The sequence below is a fragment of the Pituophis catenifer genome, unplaced genomic scaffold (genome assembly GCF_029215685.1).
Source record: "Pituophis catenifer annectens isolate HBS135680 unplaced genomic scaffold, rPitCat1.0.hap2 SCAF_3, whole genome shotgun sequence".
Classification (NCBI taxonomy): domain Eukaryota; kingdom Metazoa; phylum Chordata; class Lepidosauria; order Squamata; family Colubridae; genus Pituophis; species Pituophis catenifer.
In genome coordinates, this window is record NW_027256883.1 from 209,539,943 (window position 1) to 209,556,214 (window position 16,272).

General features: G+C 47.1%; 1 protein-coding gene and 1 non-coding gene across 2 annotated transcripts in view; both read right to left on the minus strand.

Moving 5' to 3' along the window:
• Positions 1-16,272, minus strand: part of LOC139314498 (peroxidasin-like) — a 125,115-nt gene that overhangs the window by 42,081 nt on the left and 66,762 nt on the right. Inside the window, exon 2 of the mRNA XM_070940149.1 lies at positions 5,414-5,485. Within this exon, the coding sequence (XP_070796250.1) occupies positions 5,414-5,485 (72 nt within the window). The remainder of the gene's footprint in view (positions 1-5,413; positions 5,486-16,272) is intronic.
• On the minus strand, positions 11,322-11,436 carry LOC139316050 (U5 spliceosomal RNA). Its single transcript, XR_011600309.1, has one exon. It is a non-coding gene; the product is annotated as a U5 spliceosomal RNA (small nuclear RNA).

The following is a 16,272-nucleotide window of genomic DNA, read 5'->3' on the forward strand; positions in this document are numbered from 1 at the left end:
GGGCCTACGGGGGGGTGGGGGAGGCTTTTTTCACCCTCCCAAGGCTCCAAGAAAGCCTCTGGAGCCTGGGGAGGGCGAAAAATGGGCCTTCTGGGCCCACCAGTAACCTTTTTGCTGTCGCATGCCAAAAGCATGGGGAGTGTGGGGGGAGGTCATGTGTGCATGCGCCGGGACGCAGGGCACGGGGGACATTGGGTGTGGGCACGCCTGCGTGTGACCCTCCCACGCTCGGCATGCGACGGCAAAAAGATTAGCCATCGGTATAGGGTTTCCTGCTTGAGCAGGAGGTTGGGCCAGAAGACTTCCAAGGTCCCTCTCTTCTCTTCTCTCCTCTCCTCTCCTCTCTTCTCCAACTAAGTAATGTCATCAGTGATAGAAGGGAGTGGGGTTTGCTCTTTAGTAGTTTTACACATCATCTCCACCAGCCAACACCCAGATAAACAGGATTAACACCAGACAAACGATTGAGCAGAAACCACTACCCTAAAGTCAAGGAACACCAAGGAGAAAGCCACAGCCTTACCAAGAATGTGATGGGAAGTTGCTATATACAAACAGGAAAGAAACGTCACTCCCTTCTAGCACTGATGCCATTACCTAGATTGGGTGATGAAACGTCTGCTCAAAAGACAACCAAGCTCACAGAGCACCAAGGGTACCACAATCCTCCCCCCCTCCTCTCCACAAATCTCACTACCTTATAGGACTGATGATGTTACCTATCTAGGTAATGAAATGTCTGCAAGAAAACAACCAAGCTCGGAGACAGCCAAGGACCCCACAGTCCTCCTCCTCCATGGTGATGTTACCTATTTCGGTAAGGAAATGTCTGCAAAAAAACAACAAAGCTGAGAGAGCAGCAATTCCTGGTCAACTCTGAGCTACAGACATTCTCTTCTACCTGCTTTGAAGTGATGCCTCTTCTGTCTAAAGAGGCAAAAATATTTTTTCAGGTAGACTAAAAAATTGATGCAAAAGCCTTTTCCTCCCTCTGTGGCTGGGACATGGAGATGTCCCAGGCTCCAGATCAGGGGTGAAATGCTACCAGTTCGCTCCAATTCAGGCGAATCGGTAGTGATAAAAACTACCGGGTCAGGTGAACTGGTAGTAAAAAAAAAGCTACCAGTTCAGTTGAACCGGTAGTTAAAAAAAGCTGGGCCGCACGATCAGCTGGGCCGCACAGTTTAGCTTTGCTAGAAATCAGGAAATCCTGCTTTCTAGCGAAGTTAAATCATGCAGCACAGCTGATCCCCCCTCTTGCTGTTCTACTTACCTTCCCAAGCCTCCTTTTGGTGCGTGATATGTGCACGCCCATGCGCACTACGCACCAAAAGGAGGCTTGGGAAGGTAAGTAGAACAGCGGGAGGAGGGGAGGTCAGCTGTGCAGCGCGATTTAACTTCGCTAGAAAGCAGGATTTCCTGCTTTCTAGCAAAGCTAAACTGTGCGGCACAGCTGATCCCCCTCCCTCGCTGTTCTACTTACTTTCCCAAGCCTCCTTTTAGAGCGTACTGTTCACATTCGCACGCAGCGCCTGTGTAGTGCGCACTTATGCACAGCCAGCGAGCCAGTAGCAAACCTGTTCAGATTTCACCACTGCTTCAGATGAAGGAAGTTCTCCTCTAGCAGCGATCTTCAAGGGATATGTTGGCTTCGTGTGCAGATAGTCCTTGACTTACAACAGTTCTTTAGTGACCATTCCAAGTTACAATGGCACTGAAAAAAAGTGATCGATGACCATTTTTCACACTTATGACCATTGCAGCATCCTCATGGTCACTGGATAAATTCAGATGCTTGACAACCGACTCACATTTATGACGGTTGCAGTGTCCCGGCTCTCCTGTGATCCAATTTTGCGACCTCCGGATGAACAAAGTCAATGGGGAAGCCAGATTCCCTTAGCAATCATGTTACCAACTTAACAACTGCAGTGACTCACTTAACAGTGGTGGCAAGGAAGGTCGTAAAATGGGGCAAAACTCATTTAACAACTGTTTCGCTTAGCAATGGAAATCTGGGATCTCCGCTGTGGTCGTAAGTCAGGGACAACCTGTATTTTGAGCAATGCTTTGGATGGCGAACATTCAGCCCTATCACAATGATTCATAACAAACCCTCAAAGGGCCGGAAAAGAGAGACTGGAGTGAAGTTTCCACAATCTGCAATTTCCTGAGAGTTTCAGTTTTAGGTCCCCACTTGAAACATCTGCAGATGGTTGCCATGGCCTCCATAAACAGCACCGGTCAAACACATCTGGATGAGCAGCCAAAAGATTTGGCCGTCTGCGTTCTGGCTCCGGTGAGAACAAGCTGCGGTCTGTTTCCACAGAAGGATTTGCATCCAGCAGCATCCGTCAACGTCGCCAGCGTTGGTGATAAGCTTCTTGGCTCAACTTCTTGGCCTGGATTTCCTTGAACCGATCCAGGTTTTTTCCACCCCCCTCCTCACTTTCTTCGGTTCTAATCAGGCTTGGATCCCGAGTTGGAATTGGCTCCTTTTTTTTTTTTTTTTTTAATTGCTTGGCTGTTTTCTGCGGCTTTAGAAAAATCATTTTGGTGTAGCGGTAGGAAAAGGAACCTGGAATTTCCATCGTTATCTCATGATGGCCGTTAAGTGAGGCACCCTCAAGACCAGAGGTCTTCAAACTTGGCAGCTTTAAGACTTGTGGACTTCAGCTCCCAGAATTCTCCAGCCAGCTGGCTGGAGAATTCTGGGAGTTGAAGTCCACAAGTCTTAAAGCTGCCAAGTTTGAAGACCTCTGCTCAAGACTGACTTGTTTTCACAGAATGTTTGCAGTGGTCGTTAAGCGAGCATGGCAGTTGTTCAGCGAATCCATGGCCTACAATGGGCGTTTTTGTTTTTATTTTGCTAGAAAACGGAAGTTCACTTCGTTTGGTGTTGGCTACAACTTCAGATATTGCCTTGTTTCTTTGAGTTGTTCTAGGCTCCGAGTGGTGTCAGATTTGATAGTGTCCATCCACCACGTTCTTTGTTGACATGGTTTCCTTTTACTACTAACTCTTCCAAACATCAATTGCTTTCTCCAGTGGATTTGATATGGCCAAAGAAGTGAGAGACAGTTTCGTGATTTTGCCTTCTAGTGCAGGGATGGCTAACTTTTTTGTCAACGCGTGCCGAAAGTGCTCCCCCCGTGCACACCCACACCCATAATGCAATGCATGTGTGACCCCCCTCCCCCCGTCACGTGCCCAACCACCCTCTCATCCATGCATAATCCCGGTGCTCAGGGATGAAATGCTCCCAGTTCGGACCGCCCGATCCGGCAGCGATGGTGGCGGGTGGTTCGGAGAACCGGTAGCAAAAATCCCTGCACCCCCCCCCCCCCCCGCCCAGCTGAGCTGCACGATCATCAGAGGCTTTTTTTTTTTTTTTTTTACTTTTAAAGCACTTTTTCTACAACCTCTTCCAATGAAAAAATGCTTTTAAAAGTAAAAAAAAAAGCCTCTGATGATTGTGCGGCTCAGCTGGGATCATCAGAGGCTTTTCAAAGTATTTTTTTCTGCAACCTCTTGGCCGAAGAGGTTGTAAAAAAAATGCTTTGAAAGGTCTCTGGCGATCCCAGCTGAATTGCCTGATCAGCAGAGGCTTTTCAAAGCATTTTTTAAAAAGCCTCTCTGACGATCCCAGCTGAGTTGCCTGATCGGCAGAGGCTTTTCAAAACATTAGAAAAAAATGCTTTGAAAAGTTTAAAAAAAAAAAGTTGGCCATGCCCACCCAGTCACATTACCCACCACCACCAAGCCACGCCCACAGAACCGGTAGTAACAGATTTTACATTTCACCCCTGCCCGTGCTCCCTCCACCCGCCCATGCATGCGCACAAGACCCTCCTGCACTCCCACCCCTTGAGCTTCCCCCGCCCCCTGCGTATGCGCGGCAGGGACCTGAAAATCAGCTGGCCGGCAGGAGGCGCATGCGCATGTACAGTGGAGCTGATCTGGGGCGACGGCTCAGGTGCCGTCAGAGGGCGCTGCGTGCCACCTCCGGCACACATGCCATAGGTTCACCATCACGGGTCTAGTGAGTGGCTGGAGTTATGCGCTCCAATACAATTTGCTTGTTAGTCACCTCTACTGTCCAAGGATGAAGGTGACTAGTGTTTTCTCCCATGGCTGGCTGTCAGGGAAGGCAAGCGCCCGAAAGTTACCAGAGTCGCTCACTCTCCTTCTTGAATGAGACGCCACCATCGCCGCTCTGGTCCATGCACCAGCTGCACAAGTGCACACCCTTTATTTAATTCACTCATCAGTGGCAGGTTGGGTGTGCGCTTGCGCAGCCGGTGCATGGACCAGAGCCGCTCATTCAAGAAGGAGAGTGAGCGACTCCAGTAACTTTCGGGCGCTTGCCTTCCCTGACAGCCAGCCATGGGAGAAACGTGAGCAGTAGGATACACCGCGTGGCGAAGGGTGAGCAGGCAGCGGCTCCGCGGCAAGGCCGGAGTCAGGGAATGGTACATTCCCCAACTCCAGAGAATGGGGCGGGTGGTCGGAGCCGCGGGAGAAAGGTAAGGACACACCACTTGGTGATGAGAGAGAGCGGGCAGCGGCTCCGGGGCAAGGCTGGTATCGGGGAATGGTGCATTCCCCGACCTGGTTGAGGCAGGCGGCGGCTCCAGGGCCCCCAGGAAATGGCACATCCCTGGCCCCCAACCCAAAGCAAAGAGAGAGTGTGTGGCAGAATAGAAATTTAAAAAGTGTTCCTACCGGGTTCTGTGGGTGTGGCTTAGTGGGTGGGGGGGGGTCTTGTGACTGAGTGGGCATGGCTGTGAGTGACATCGAGTTGGCCACGCCCACTGAGCCACAGGACACCCACACACACCAAGCCACGCCCACAGAACCGGTAGGGAAAAATTTTAGATTTCATCCCTGCTGCAACCCCCACTCCCTTCTAGCACTGATGAAGTTACCTAGCTGGGTAACGAAACATCTGTAAGAAAACAACCGAGCTCAGGAAGCACCAAAGGGCCTCTATTGTTTCGGTCCTCTGCAACAGTCCCAGTTTTTCTCATGTGGGCCCTGGAGAAAATTAATTGCCCGCCTCTTGTCCTACATATCTCAAGGCTTCCTAGAAACCTATGAAGTTCTGAAGCCCAACTCATGAGCTACGACCTCCTGGCATGCAATAAAACACAGGCCTGTCCAAACAAAACAGAGCAGGTGGTCCTGCCTGCCCAATCTGAGCCAACAAGCCAAGCTACCTTGAAACTCATCCAGCAGACCGTGACCTAACTTAAGTATCGTGCCCCAGCCAAGAAAATCAAAACCATCCATTGCTCAGCGGGGTTATTTCTGCTAGGTTAGGCCAAAAAAAAAAAAAAAAAACCCAGCTTGTGGCTTTTTCCATTTTAGGTAAAGGCGGGTGAAACGAGCAGGGAGCCCACGAGCAACTTACAGCGTGTCGAGATTCTTCAGATTCCTGAAGACACCTGGCTGGATGCTTTTGATGCGGTTGAAGCGCAGATCCCTGGAAAGAATGAGAAAAAGGGTTAGTTAGTCCATCACCCGTGCGTGTTTGGCTCCCCCCGGTCCTCCTGATAATTGACTTTTTGGTAGGTCTGTAAGACATGCTGAGCTAAGAAGCTCAGCTAACAATTGCACACACCTGTCTTATTCCTCCTAAGGCAGCGGTGTCAAACTCAAGGTCCATGGGCCAGATCCAGCCTGTGATGTGGTTGGATATGTTCAATGGGGCTGGCCAGGAAAATGTAAAGGCATGTGGCACTCATCAGGGCCACGCTCTGGAAAAGCTGAACTTCTGGGTTCTAGCACGCATGAGTGCCTGACGATCAGTGGCTGGCACACATGCGCAGGCCGGTTTCGGCACTGCCACATGTGTGAAGAGATCGCACTCCGGAAAAGCCAAACTTCCGGGTTCTGGCGCGCATGTGCACTTGACAATCCGGTGTCTGGCGCACATGCACACACCGGTTTTCAGCACTGCCGCATGCGCAAAGGATAGCTGATCGTCGCATGCACGCCAGAAATCCGGAAGACAAACAGGCAAGGTTACGTGTGCTGGGCGACATGGCTTCGCATGCCGCCTTGGGCACGCGTGCCATAGGTTTACCATGACGAATCTGGACCAGTGGTGAAATCCAAATTTTTTTACTACCAGTTCTGTGGGCGTGGCTTGGTGGGTGTGGCAGGGGAAAGATACTGCAAAATCCCCATTCCCTCCCCACTCCAGGGGAAGGATACTGCAAAATCCCCATTCCCACCCCACTCCTGGGGGAAGGATACTGCAAAATCCCCATTCCCACCCCACTCCAGGGGGAAGGATATTGCAAAATCCCCATTCCCATCCCACTCCAGGGGGAAGGATATTGCAAAATCCCCATTCCCATCCCACTCCTGGGGGAAGGATATTGCAAAATCCCCATTCCCTCCCCATTCCAGGGGAAGGATACTGCAAAATTCCCATTCCCATCCCACTCCTGGGGGAAGGATATTGCAAAATCCCCATTCCCTCCCCACTCCAGGGGGAAGGATATTGCAAAATCCCCATTCCCTCCCCACTCCAGGAAGGATACTGCAAAATCCCCATCCCCACCCCACTCCTGGGGGAAGGATATTGCAAAATCCCATTCCCTCCCCACTCCAGGGGGAAGGATATTGCAAAATCCCCATCCCCACCCCACTTCTGGGGAAAGGATATTGCAAAATCCCATTCCCTCCCCACTCCAGGGGGAAGGATATTGCAATATCCCCATTCCCTCCCCACTCCTGGGGGAAGGATACTGCAAAATCCCCATTCCCATCCCACTCCTGGGGGAAGGATACTGCAAAATCCCCATTCCCTCCCCACTCCTGGGGGAAGGATATTGCAAAATCCCCATTCCCTCCCCACTCCAGGGGAAGGACACTGCAAAATCCCCATTCCCTCCCCACTCCTGGGGGAAGGATACTGCAAAACCCCATCCCCACCCCACTCCTGGGGGAAGGATATTGCAAAATCCCCATTCCCTCCCCATTCCAGGGGAAGGATACTGCAAAATCCCCATTCCCATCCCACTCCTGGGGGAAGGATATTGCAAAATCCCCATCCCCATCCCACTCCAGGGGAAGGACACTGCAAAATCCCCATCCCAACCCCACTCCTGGGGGAAGGATATTGCAAAATCCCCATCCCAACCCCACCCCTGAGGGAAGGATATTGCAAAATCCCCATCCCCACCCCACTCCAGGGGGAAGGATATTGCAAAATCCCCATTCCCTCCCCACTCCTGGGGCCAGCCAGAGGTGGTATTTGCCGGTTCTCTGAACTGCCCAAGATTTCCGCTACCACCCTATGATCTGAGTTTCTATTTTAACTTGGCACTCCAAGCGCCTGTGAGTTAGAGTTAAAAGCATTTATAAAAATTCTTGATGGAAATAAAAGTCAGCACCAGGGTGACCTCTTAAATGGAAACCTGTAGGTCAATGCAAAACGAGTCTCACCACATATAGAAAGAGAAGAATTCCTTCAGCGTTTTCTCCAGCAACCACATGAAATTGTGAAGCTTTGGAAGTGTTTTTGTAAAAATAAATAAATAGGGTATTGCAAGACAAATAGGCATTTTTCAAAATATATGCTTTTCTGTCAAACTGGATGAGAACCTGTAAGGGGAGGGAAAGAGCAAGAAGAAGGTGCAAGATGCTCTTGGCATCTTGAAAATGTTTGGACTTCAGCTCCCAGAATTCTCCATGCTGCCTGGGGAATTCTGGGGGCTGAAGTCCACAGATCTTAAAGGTTAAGAAACACTGCAGTAGATTCCATACTGAGCAGGGAGGAAACTTCCCAGCTGCCTTCCAAATCTATAAGGCCATGGATTTGTCTGGCAGAGCTGAAATGGGTCTGGCAGAACAAGGACAATGTGAGCTGAAAACTTGTCCGCATCCAGCTGTTATTTCTTTCCGTAATTAATGAGTGCGTAAAACTTTCCCCATCCTTGTCAGTTCGATCTGTTTTCTTGCTGGGAGGCACACATGGCAATCCTACAGACTTCGTGAAGTGCAATCCTAATGCAATCCTTGGTTGCATAAACAGAGGGACAGAGTCAAGATCGTGCGAAGTTATGATTACTGCTTTATAACAAACTTAGTTAAGATCACATTTGGAATATTGCATCCAGTTTTGGGTCGCTCACCACATTATAAAAAAAGAGGTTGAGACTCTGGAAAGAGTGCAGAGAAGAGCAACTGAGATGGCTAAGGGCCTGGAGACTAAAACGTACCTAAGAACAGTTGCAGGAATTGGATATGGTTAGTCTAGAGAGAAAAGAAGCATTAGGGGTGACATGATAGCAATATTCCAATATTTGAGAGGTTGCCGCAAAGAAGAGGGAGTCAAATTATTCTCCAAAGTACCAGAAGGCAGGACAAGAAACAATGGATGGAAACTGATCAAGGAGAAAAGCAACCTGGAATTAAGGAGAAACTGCCTAACCGTGAGGACAATTAACCAGTGGAACAGAAGTTGCCTTCAGAAGTTGTGGGTGCTTCATCACTGGAGGCTTTTAAGAAGGGACTGGACAGCCATTGTCTGAAATGTTATAGAGTCTGATGCTTGAGCAGGGGGTTGGACTAGAAGACCTCCGAGGTCCCTTCCGATTCTGTTATTTTGTGTTCTGTATTCTGTTTACTGAAGTGAGGTCCTGAAAACATTTCAGAGGAAGCACAAAGAACAGTAAGCTGATAGGATAAAGGTAGTATCGGAAGTCCTCATTTAGCGACCATAATTGGGACCAGCAATTTGGTCGTTAAACAAAGCACCTGCTAAGTAAAATATAATGATTTTCTGATCTTTTTTTCAGCTTTCCTTTCTTTTAGAGACCTGCAAAGGTCGTGAGAGGGTAGACTGGTTGCAAAGTTACTTTTTCATCACTAACTGCGAACAGTCGTTAAATGAGACAGTCACTAAATGACTACAGGTAGTCCTGGGGTTATAAAGGCAATTGCGATCCCAATTTTTGGTATCCCAATTTTTGATATCCCAATTTTTGTCACTAAGTGATGTCACATCATGTGACCACACTGTTTAGTGAAGACAATCCCACAGTTCCAGTTGCTGTCATAACTCCAGGGCCACACAGGTCATTAAGCAGGAAGAGGTGGGAGCCCCAGGCAAGCCCACTGATTGGTGCACAGGTGCCATAGCCAGGTGCTTTAGAACATGGACAAGTGAAGGGGGATTCTGACAGCAGTAGCTTTGGAGGACTACTGGGTGGAATAGCAAGGGATTAGGAGCAACGTCTGACTGCCTGCTGGCTTCCCCATTGATTTTGCTTGTGGGAAGCCTGCAGGAAACATTGGAAATTGTGATCATGTGAATGCAAGTTGTGGAAAAATTGTAATACCTGGTAACTAAGCAGGCACCGAGTCCTCAAATCATGATTATCTGGCCAGTTAGGCAGTGGTGGGATTCAACATTTTTTACTACTGGTTCTGTGGGTTTGGCTTGGTGGGCGTGGCAGGGGAAGGATACTGTAAAATCTCCATTCCCTCCCCACTCCAGGGGAAGGTTACTGCAAAATCCCCATTTCTTCCTGATCAGCTGGGATTTGGGAGGCAGAGAATAGATGGGGGCAGGGCCAGTCAGAATTTTTACTACCGGTTCTCCGAACTACTCAAAATTTCCGCTACCGGTTCTCCAGAACTGGTCAGAACTTGCTGAAACCCACCTCTGCAGTGAGACCATTGTAAAAGCTGCAATTTTATGGACTGACTGTAAATCCCACTCATTCCACGCCACTGTAACTTTGAATGGTTGCTAAATGAGTGATCATAACTCAAGGACTATCTGTGCCTGTATTAAAATAGGATTAACGGACACCATCACCCAAATAATGTGATTCACATCATGGCACAACATTGCCCCTCTATACGACTGGGTAGATTTGCCAAGTGAGAGAAACATTAATGACTGGAAATAAATATTCCCAGGGCTGGTTGGATTATATATGGTACATCCCAAGGGTGAAATGTAAAATTTGTTACTACCAGTTCTCTGGGCATGGCTGGGGGTGGTGGTGGTGGTGGTGGTAATGTGACTGGGTGGGCGTGGCCAACTTTTTAAAAATAAAACTTTTCAAAGCATTTTTTCTAATGCTTTGAAAAGCCTCTGCTGATCAGGCAACTCAGCTGGAATCGTCAGAGACTTTTCAAGGCATTTTTTTACCACCTCTTCGGCCAAGAGGTTGCAGAAAAAAATGCTTTGAAAAGCCTCTGACGATCCCAGCTGAACCACGCAATCATCAGAGGGTTTTTTTTTTTTTACTTTTAAAAGCATTTTTTTGTCAGAAGAGGTTGTAGAAAAAATGCTTTTAAAAGTAAAAAAAAAAAGCCTCTGATGATCGTGCGGCTCAGCTGGCATGGTGGGGGAAGCGCAGGAATTTTTGCTATCGGTTCTCCGAACCACCCGCCATCGCTACCGGATCGGGCAATCCGATCCGGGAGCATTTCACCCCTGGTACATTCTAAATTGCATTCTTGTAACCCAATTAATCTGGTAATAAACTCCTTTTCTAGGTTTGGACAACCCATTCTCCTTAAATTGAATTAGCAGGCTAGATATGGATGACACTGCCTGCTTCAGATGTCAATCCAGGTTAATCCTAGCCAAAGTCAATTCTGTGAAAATATAGCTGTGAGAGGTGAATCATGCTGTTGGAACACAACCGTAAGACTGAGATTTAAATAATAAAAACCTTCCACCTTTGATCCCTTTTCTCTCAGTGCCAATTATAAAATCTCATGGCTAGACAGCTTTTTTTTGCCTGACACAACATGGACAGGTGCTGCAAAGTTTTTATTAATCAACAATTCTGTTACATGAATATCACACAGGTATAACAATGTAAAATGTACTTGAAGGATATAATTATGATCGCGGCACCAGGCAAAAACCGAATCCAACTCACTGGTGGGTAAAAACTGTCAGGCAATAAGAGAGAGAGAGAGAGAAATTTACCTTGATCTAGTGTGCAATTATAAAAAACCACAGAAAATGTAACCCCATTAAAATCATCCACATATTAATTTTCAATTTTTAAATGCTTTTATTTGGTACCATTTGTCAAAAAAATTGGGAGATTAGAAAAAAGCAGGCTTAACCTTTGATCAACAAACCAGGATCAAATGAACGCACAAAACAGTGCACAATATAACAAAGCACAATTAGAAACCCAGATTTGTGTTGCTAAGCAAGACTTTTAAATGAGTTTCACCCCATGCTGACAACTGTTCTTGCTGTAGCTTTTACTAAATCATTCAAATAACTCACAATGCAGATATTCATTCTATTTTTAGAACCAGGTAAAGGTAGCCCTACCGAAGCAGGGCCTCAAAAAATTAATCGAAACTCATAAATGTTCCTCTCCACGGAAATCTTTAGTAAAAGGCGAAAGATTTATACGATCTGAAGAGAAACCAGAGTATGCTCGCTGCTTTCACCGACCCCGGCCCCTACGCCGGCAATAGACACTGAGGTTACGGCGTCCCCCGCGACCGCGGTCAAATACGTGTCCGTGGGTGAACAAGAAAGGCTTTTTCGACCATTCCCGCCGGTTCCAGAACCGGGACTTTCGCACGAAGCGAAACGGTGCATCCATCGCGGGACAGTCACTTTCTCTTCGCAAAGCATGACGGTTGCAGCCAATGCAAATGAGGCTACTCATCTCCCCGCCTCCCCGCTCAGTTTGAATGAGGTTTAACGCTTTGTTGGCGAGTCAAGATTCTGATCGCCGTTTGAAAGAAAAAGTTACAGCGGCCGCTTCTTTAAAAAAATAAAAAAAAAAAAGTCCACACGTAGGTGACGTCAGTTTTGCAGCCTCCATATTCCAGAGTCGGAGCGAAGCTTCGTCTCCTGCTGGATCTCCCGGGCGTTTCTTCTGGTCTTTGTTGGTGCTCCGCGCATCTCGGTCTCTCGGGAGATGCTTGACTTCCTCTCGGCCCCAAGACACTGGCTGGCCCATGAGATGAGAGACAGAAAGAGAATGAGAGAGAGAGAGAGAATGGGGGGGGGGGGGAGAGAAAGAGAAAATCATAGAATGAAAGAGAATAAGAGAGGGGGAGAAAGAGAGAGAGACAAAGACAGAAACAGAATGAAAATGAGACAGAGAATGAAAGAGACAGAATGAGAAAGATAGAGGGAATGAGAAACAGAGAATGAAAGAGAAAGAAACGGAATGAAAGAGACACCTAGAGAGAAAGAGAGGAGGGAGAGTGCCTGGAGGACTCCATCCCATTACTGGGAGTCCAGGTGCTTCAGCAAGCGGCGTAGGTCGCCTGCTGCAGCTGCCAAAAAAGCAATGAAATCGAGGCCACATAAATTCACACCATCAAGATATTACAATGCAAAAATTGGAACACACACTATCTCTTTAACAACGACAACGTACAACCGAGGTATAATATGGAATTGACAACCTTTACTTTCAGAACCAATTAAAAGTAACCCTACCGAAGGGGCCCCAAAAATTAATTATAGAGTTATTCCTCCCAGCGGAAAAGTCCGCGTACGCTTCCTTCTGCCAGACACCAAGCTCTAGAGTGGCAAAGGACACTGAGGTTAAAGCGTCCCGCGCGACCGCAGCTAAACACGTGTCCTTGGATGAACAAAAAGGCATTTCCGAACATTCCCGCCGGTTCTAGAACCGGGCCTTTCGCCCCAAGCGAAACAGTGCACCCATCACGGTAGAGTCGCGGGTCCTTCCTCTTCGCAAAGCATCACGGTTGAAGCAAATGCAAATGAGGTTACTCATCTCCCCGCCTCCCCGCTCAGTTTGAATGAGGTTTAATGCTTTGTTGGCGAGTCAAGATCGACGTTCAGATCGCCTAAAAGTGGGTGCAGAGTGACGTCAGCTAAACGAGGCTTTTCTCCTTTGATAATGATATGGAGGAAAAGTTACGTTTAAAAAAAAAAAAAGACCTCATGTAGCTGACGTCAGTTTTGCATCCTGATTGTCACTTTAGGCGAGACTCCGCTTTGATCGCCAAGGTTATCGCTAGCACAGCAGCCAACGGAGAACGAACTGAGCAGAGAGGCGGGGCGATGAGTAGCCTCATTTGCATTGGCTTCGACCGTGATGCTTTGCGAGGAGGAAAGACTGCGATTCTCCCGTGATGGGCGCACCGTTTCGCTTCGTGGGAAAGTGCCAGTTCTGGAACCGGCGGAAATATTCGAAAAAGCCTTCTTGTTAACCCAGGGACACGTGTTTAGGCGCGGTCGCGCGGGACGCCTTGCATTCATGGTGGAGCCCGCAGTTGCCAGAAAAGCCACTGGACTCCCAGGCTGCATCAACAGCGAGATAGAATCAAGATCCCGTGAAGCGTTAATACCACTTTCTAATGCCACACTTGGAAAATTGCGACCAGTTTTGGCTGCCACCATGTAAAAACTGTTGTGACCCTAGAAAGAGCACAGAGAAGCGCAACAAGGATGATTAGGATAAATTGTATAATGAATGGTTAAAAGAACTTAGCTATGTCTGGCCTAAGGAAGAAAAGGATTAGGAGTGACACATGATAACTGTCTTCCAGTATTTGAGGGCGTGTCAAAGAAGAGGAGAGTCAACTTATTTCCCAAAGCACCAGAAGGCAGGACAAGAAGCAACGGATGGAAACTAATCAATGAGAAGCAACCTAGAAATAAGGAGAAATTTGGTAGCAAAACAATTAACCAGTGAATATAGAATAGAATAACAAGGTTGGAAGGAATCTTGGAGGTCTTCTAGTCCAAGCCCCTGCTTAGGCAGGAAACCCCATACAATTTCAGACAAATGGTTCTCCAGTCTCTTCTTTAAAATTTCCAGTGTTGGAGAATTCACAGAGGCAAGTCGGTCCACTGGTTAATTGTTCTGTCAGGAAATTTCTCCTTAGTTCTAAGTTGCTTTTCTCCTTGATTAGTTTCCATCCATTGCTTCTTGTCCTGCCTTCAGGTGCTTTGGAGAATAGGTTGATCCCCACTTCTTTGTGGCAGCCCCTCAGATATTGGACCAACTGCTCTCATGTCTCCCCTAGTCCTTCTTTTCATCAAAGTAGACCTACCAATTTCCTGCAACTGTCCATGTTTTAGCCTCCAGTCCCCTAATCATCTTTCTTGCTCTTCTCTCCACTCTTTATAATCTCTCTCAACATCTTTTTTTATACTGTGGTGACCAATGCAGGATTCTAGGTGAGCTCTTACTAAGTCTTTAGAGTGGTATTAATACCTCAACTGGATCTTGATTGTATCCTTCTGTTAATGCAGTTTAGGATTGCATTGGCTTTTTTGGCTGCCACAGCACTCTGTTGGTTATCTTTGCATGCTGCCTGCATTCCGCGAACAGAGGGGTCGCCTACTTGTGCAGCCAGGTTTCTCCCATGCAACAGCCAGATAACCCATTAAGATATTACAATGCGCACGAGCAACAAACGGTAGATACAGAGGCAATCTCTTTCACACAGGTAGGAAAGGAGAGATAAGAGGCAATTGGCGACTTTTTCTCTATTTTTAGAAGCAGATAGAGGTAGCCCTATCGTAGGGCTTCCAAAAATTTACTCAGTCTCAAGACAGAGGACTGAAATAACCCACGCATGGACTCTCAAGCAGCGCAAGAAAATTCGACGTCCGGTTAACATTGACGCTAACCGACACCGAGTCTAGGACGGCAATGGACACTAAGGTTAAAGAGTCCCGCGAGACAGTGGCCAAACACGTGTCCTTGGGTGAACAAAAAGGCATTTTCGAACATTCCCACCGGTTCTAGAACCCGGACTTTCTCACGAAGCCAAACGGTCCATCCATCACGGAAGAATCTCGGATCCTTCCTCTTCGCAAAGCATCACGGTTGAAGCAAATGCAAATGAGGCTACTCATCTCCCCGCCTCCCCGCTCAGTTTGAATGTGCTTTAATGCTTTGTTGGCGAGTCAAGATCGACGTTCAGAGCGCCTAAAAGTGGGTGCAGAGTGACGTCAGCTAAACGAGGCTTTTCTCCTTTGATAACGATGCGGAGGAAGTTACACCCGCTTCAAAAAAAAAAACCAAAAAAACCAAACCTTACGTGGCTGACGTCAGTTTTGCATCCTGATTGTCACTTGTGACTCTGCTTTGCTCACCCAGGTTTATCGCTAGCATAGCAGCCAACCGAGAACGAACTGAGCAGAGAGGCGGGGCGATGAGCAGCCTCATTTGCATTGGCTTCGACCGTGATGCTTTGCGAGGAGGAAAGGCTGCGATTCTGCCGTGATTGGACGCATCGTTTCGCTTCGTGGGAAAGTGCCGGTTCAGGAACCTACACGAATATTCGAAAAAGTCTTGCTAACCCATGGACGCGTGTTTAGGCGCGGTCGCGCGGGACGCCTTGCATTCGTGGTGGAGCCCGCAGTTGGCTGCAGCTGCCAGAAAAGCCACTGGACTCCCAGGCTGCATCAGAGCGAGATAGAATCAAGATCCCATAAAGCGTTGAAGAAAAGAAATTATGAAAAGCAGAAGAAAGATATGAAACATAAAGCAGATGAATAGGAGAAAGTGAAATTACCATGGTTCGGAAGCATTGCAATGATAAAAATGAAAGTTTTGCCAAAAATTAATTTTTTGTTTTGGATGATCCCCATTAAATTTTCGGATGAAAAATTAAAGCAAATACAGAGGTTGCTGGAGGTGTATTGTAAAAGAGCAAGAACAAGTAAAGCATTGTATGAACCTTTAAAAAAGGCTGGGCTGGGTCTTCCAAATGTTAGAAATTATTGGGTAGCTAATCAGTTAAAGGTGGCCCCAGATATTATAGCAGTAACTAGAGATTTAATCTGGAGGGGATATAGAGTTGAAAGAATGAAGGGAAATAGGTGATCCTATAGAAACGTTCCTATAGAAAAGGGATTATGAATCCTCCTAGCAATTTTAAAATATCTTTTTTAATTTTAAAATTGCTAGGAGGATTCATAATCCCTTTTTTAAATTGGATAGAATTATGGAATAAATGGAAATACTGGCTAATGCCAGAAATTTCTCCTTTAAAACCGGTGGTGGAAATGGAGAAATTCCCCAAGATTGAATTGAAAGAATGGATTAGTATACTAAAAGAAAATCAGATATATAAATGGGAAGCCTGGAAGAACAAGTTAAAGCATATAACACAACTAAAGAACATATGATTTGATTACTTGTTCCTTATGTTCCTTAGTGTTGTACCTTATGATTGACAAATGTATGTTTTGTTTTATGTACACCAAGAGCATATGCACCAAGACAAATTCCTTGGGTGTCCAATCACACTTGGCCAATAAAATTC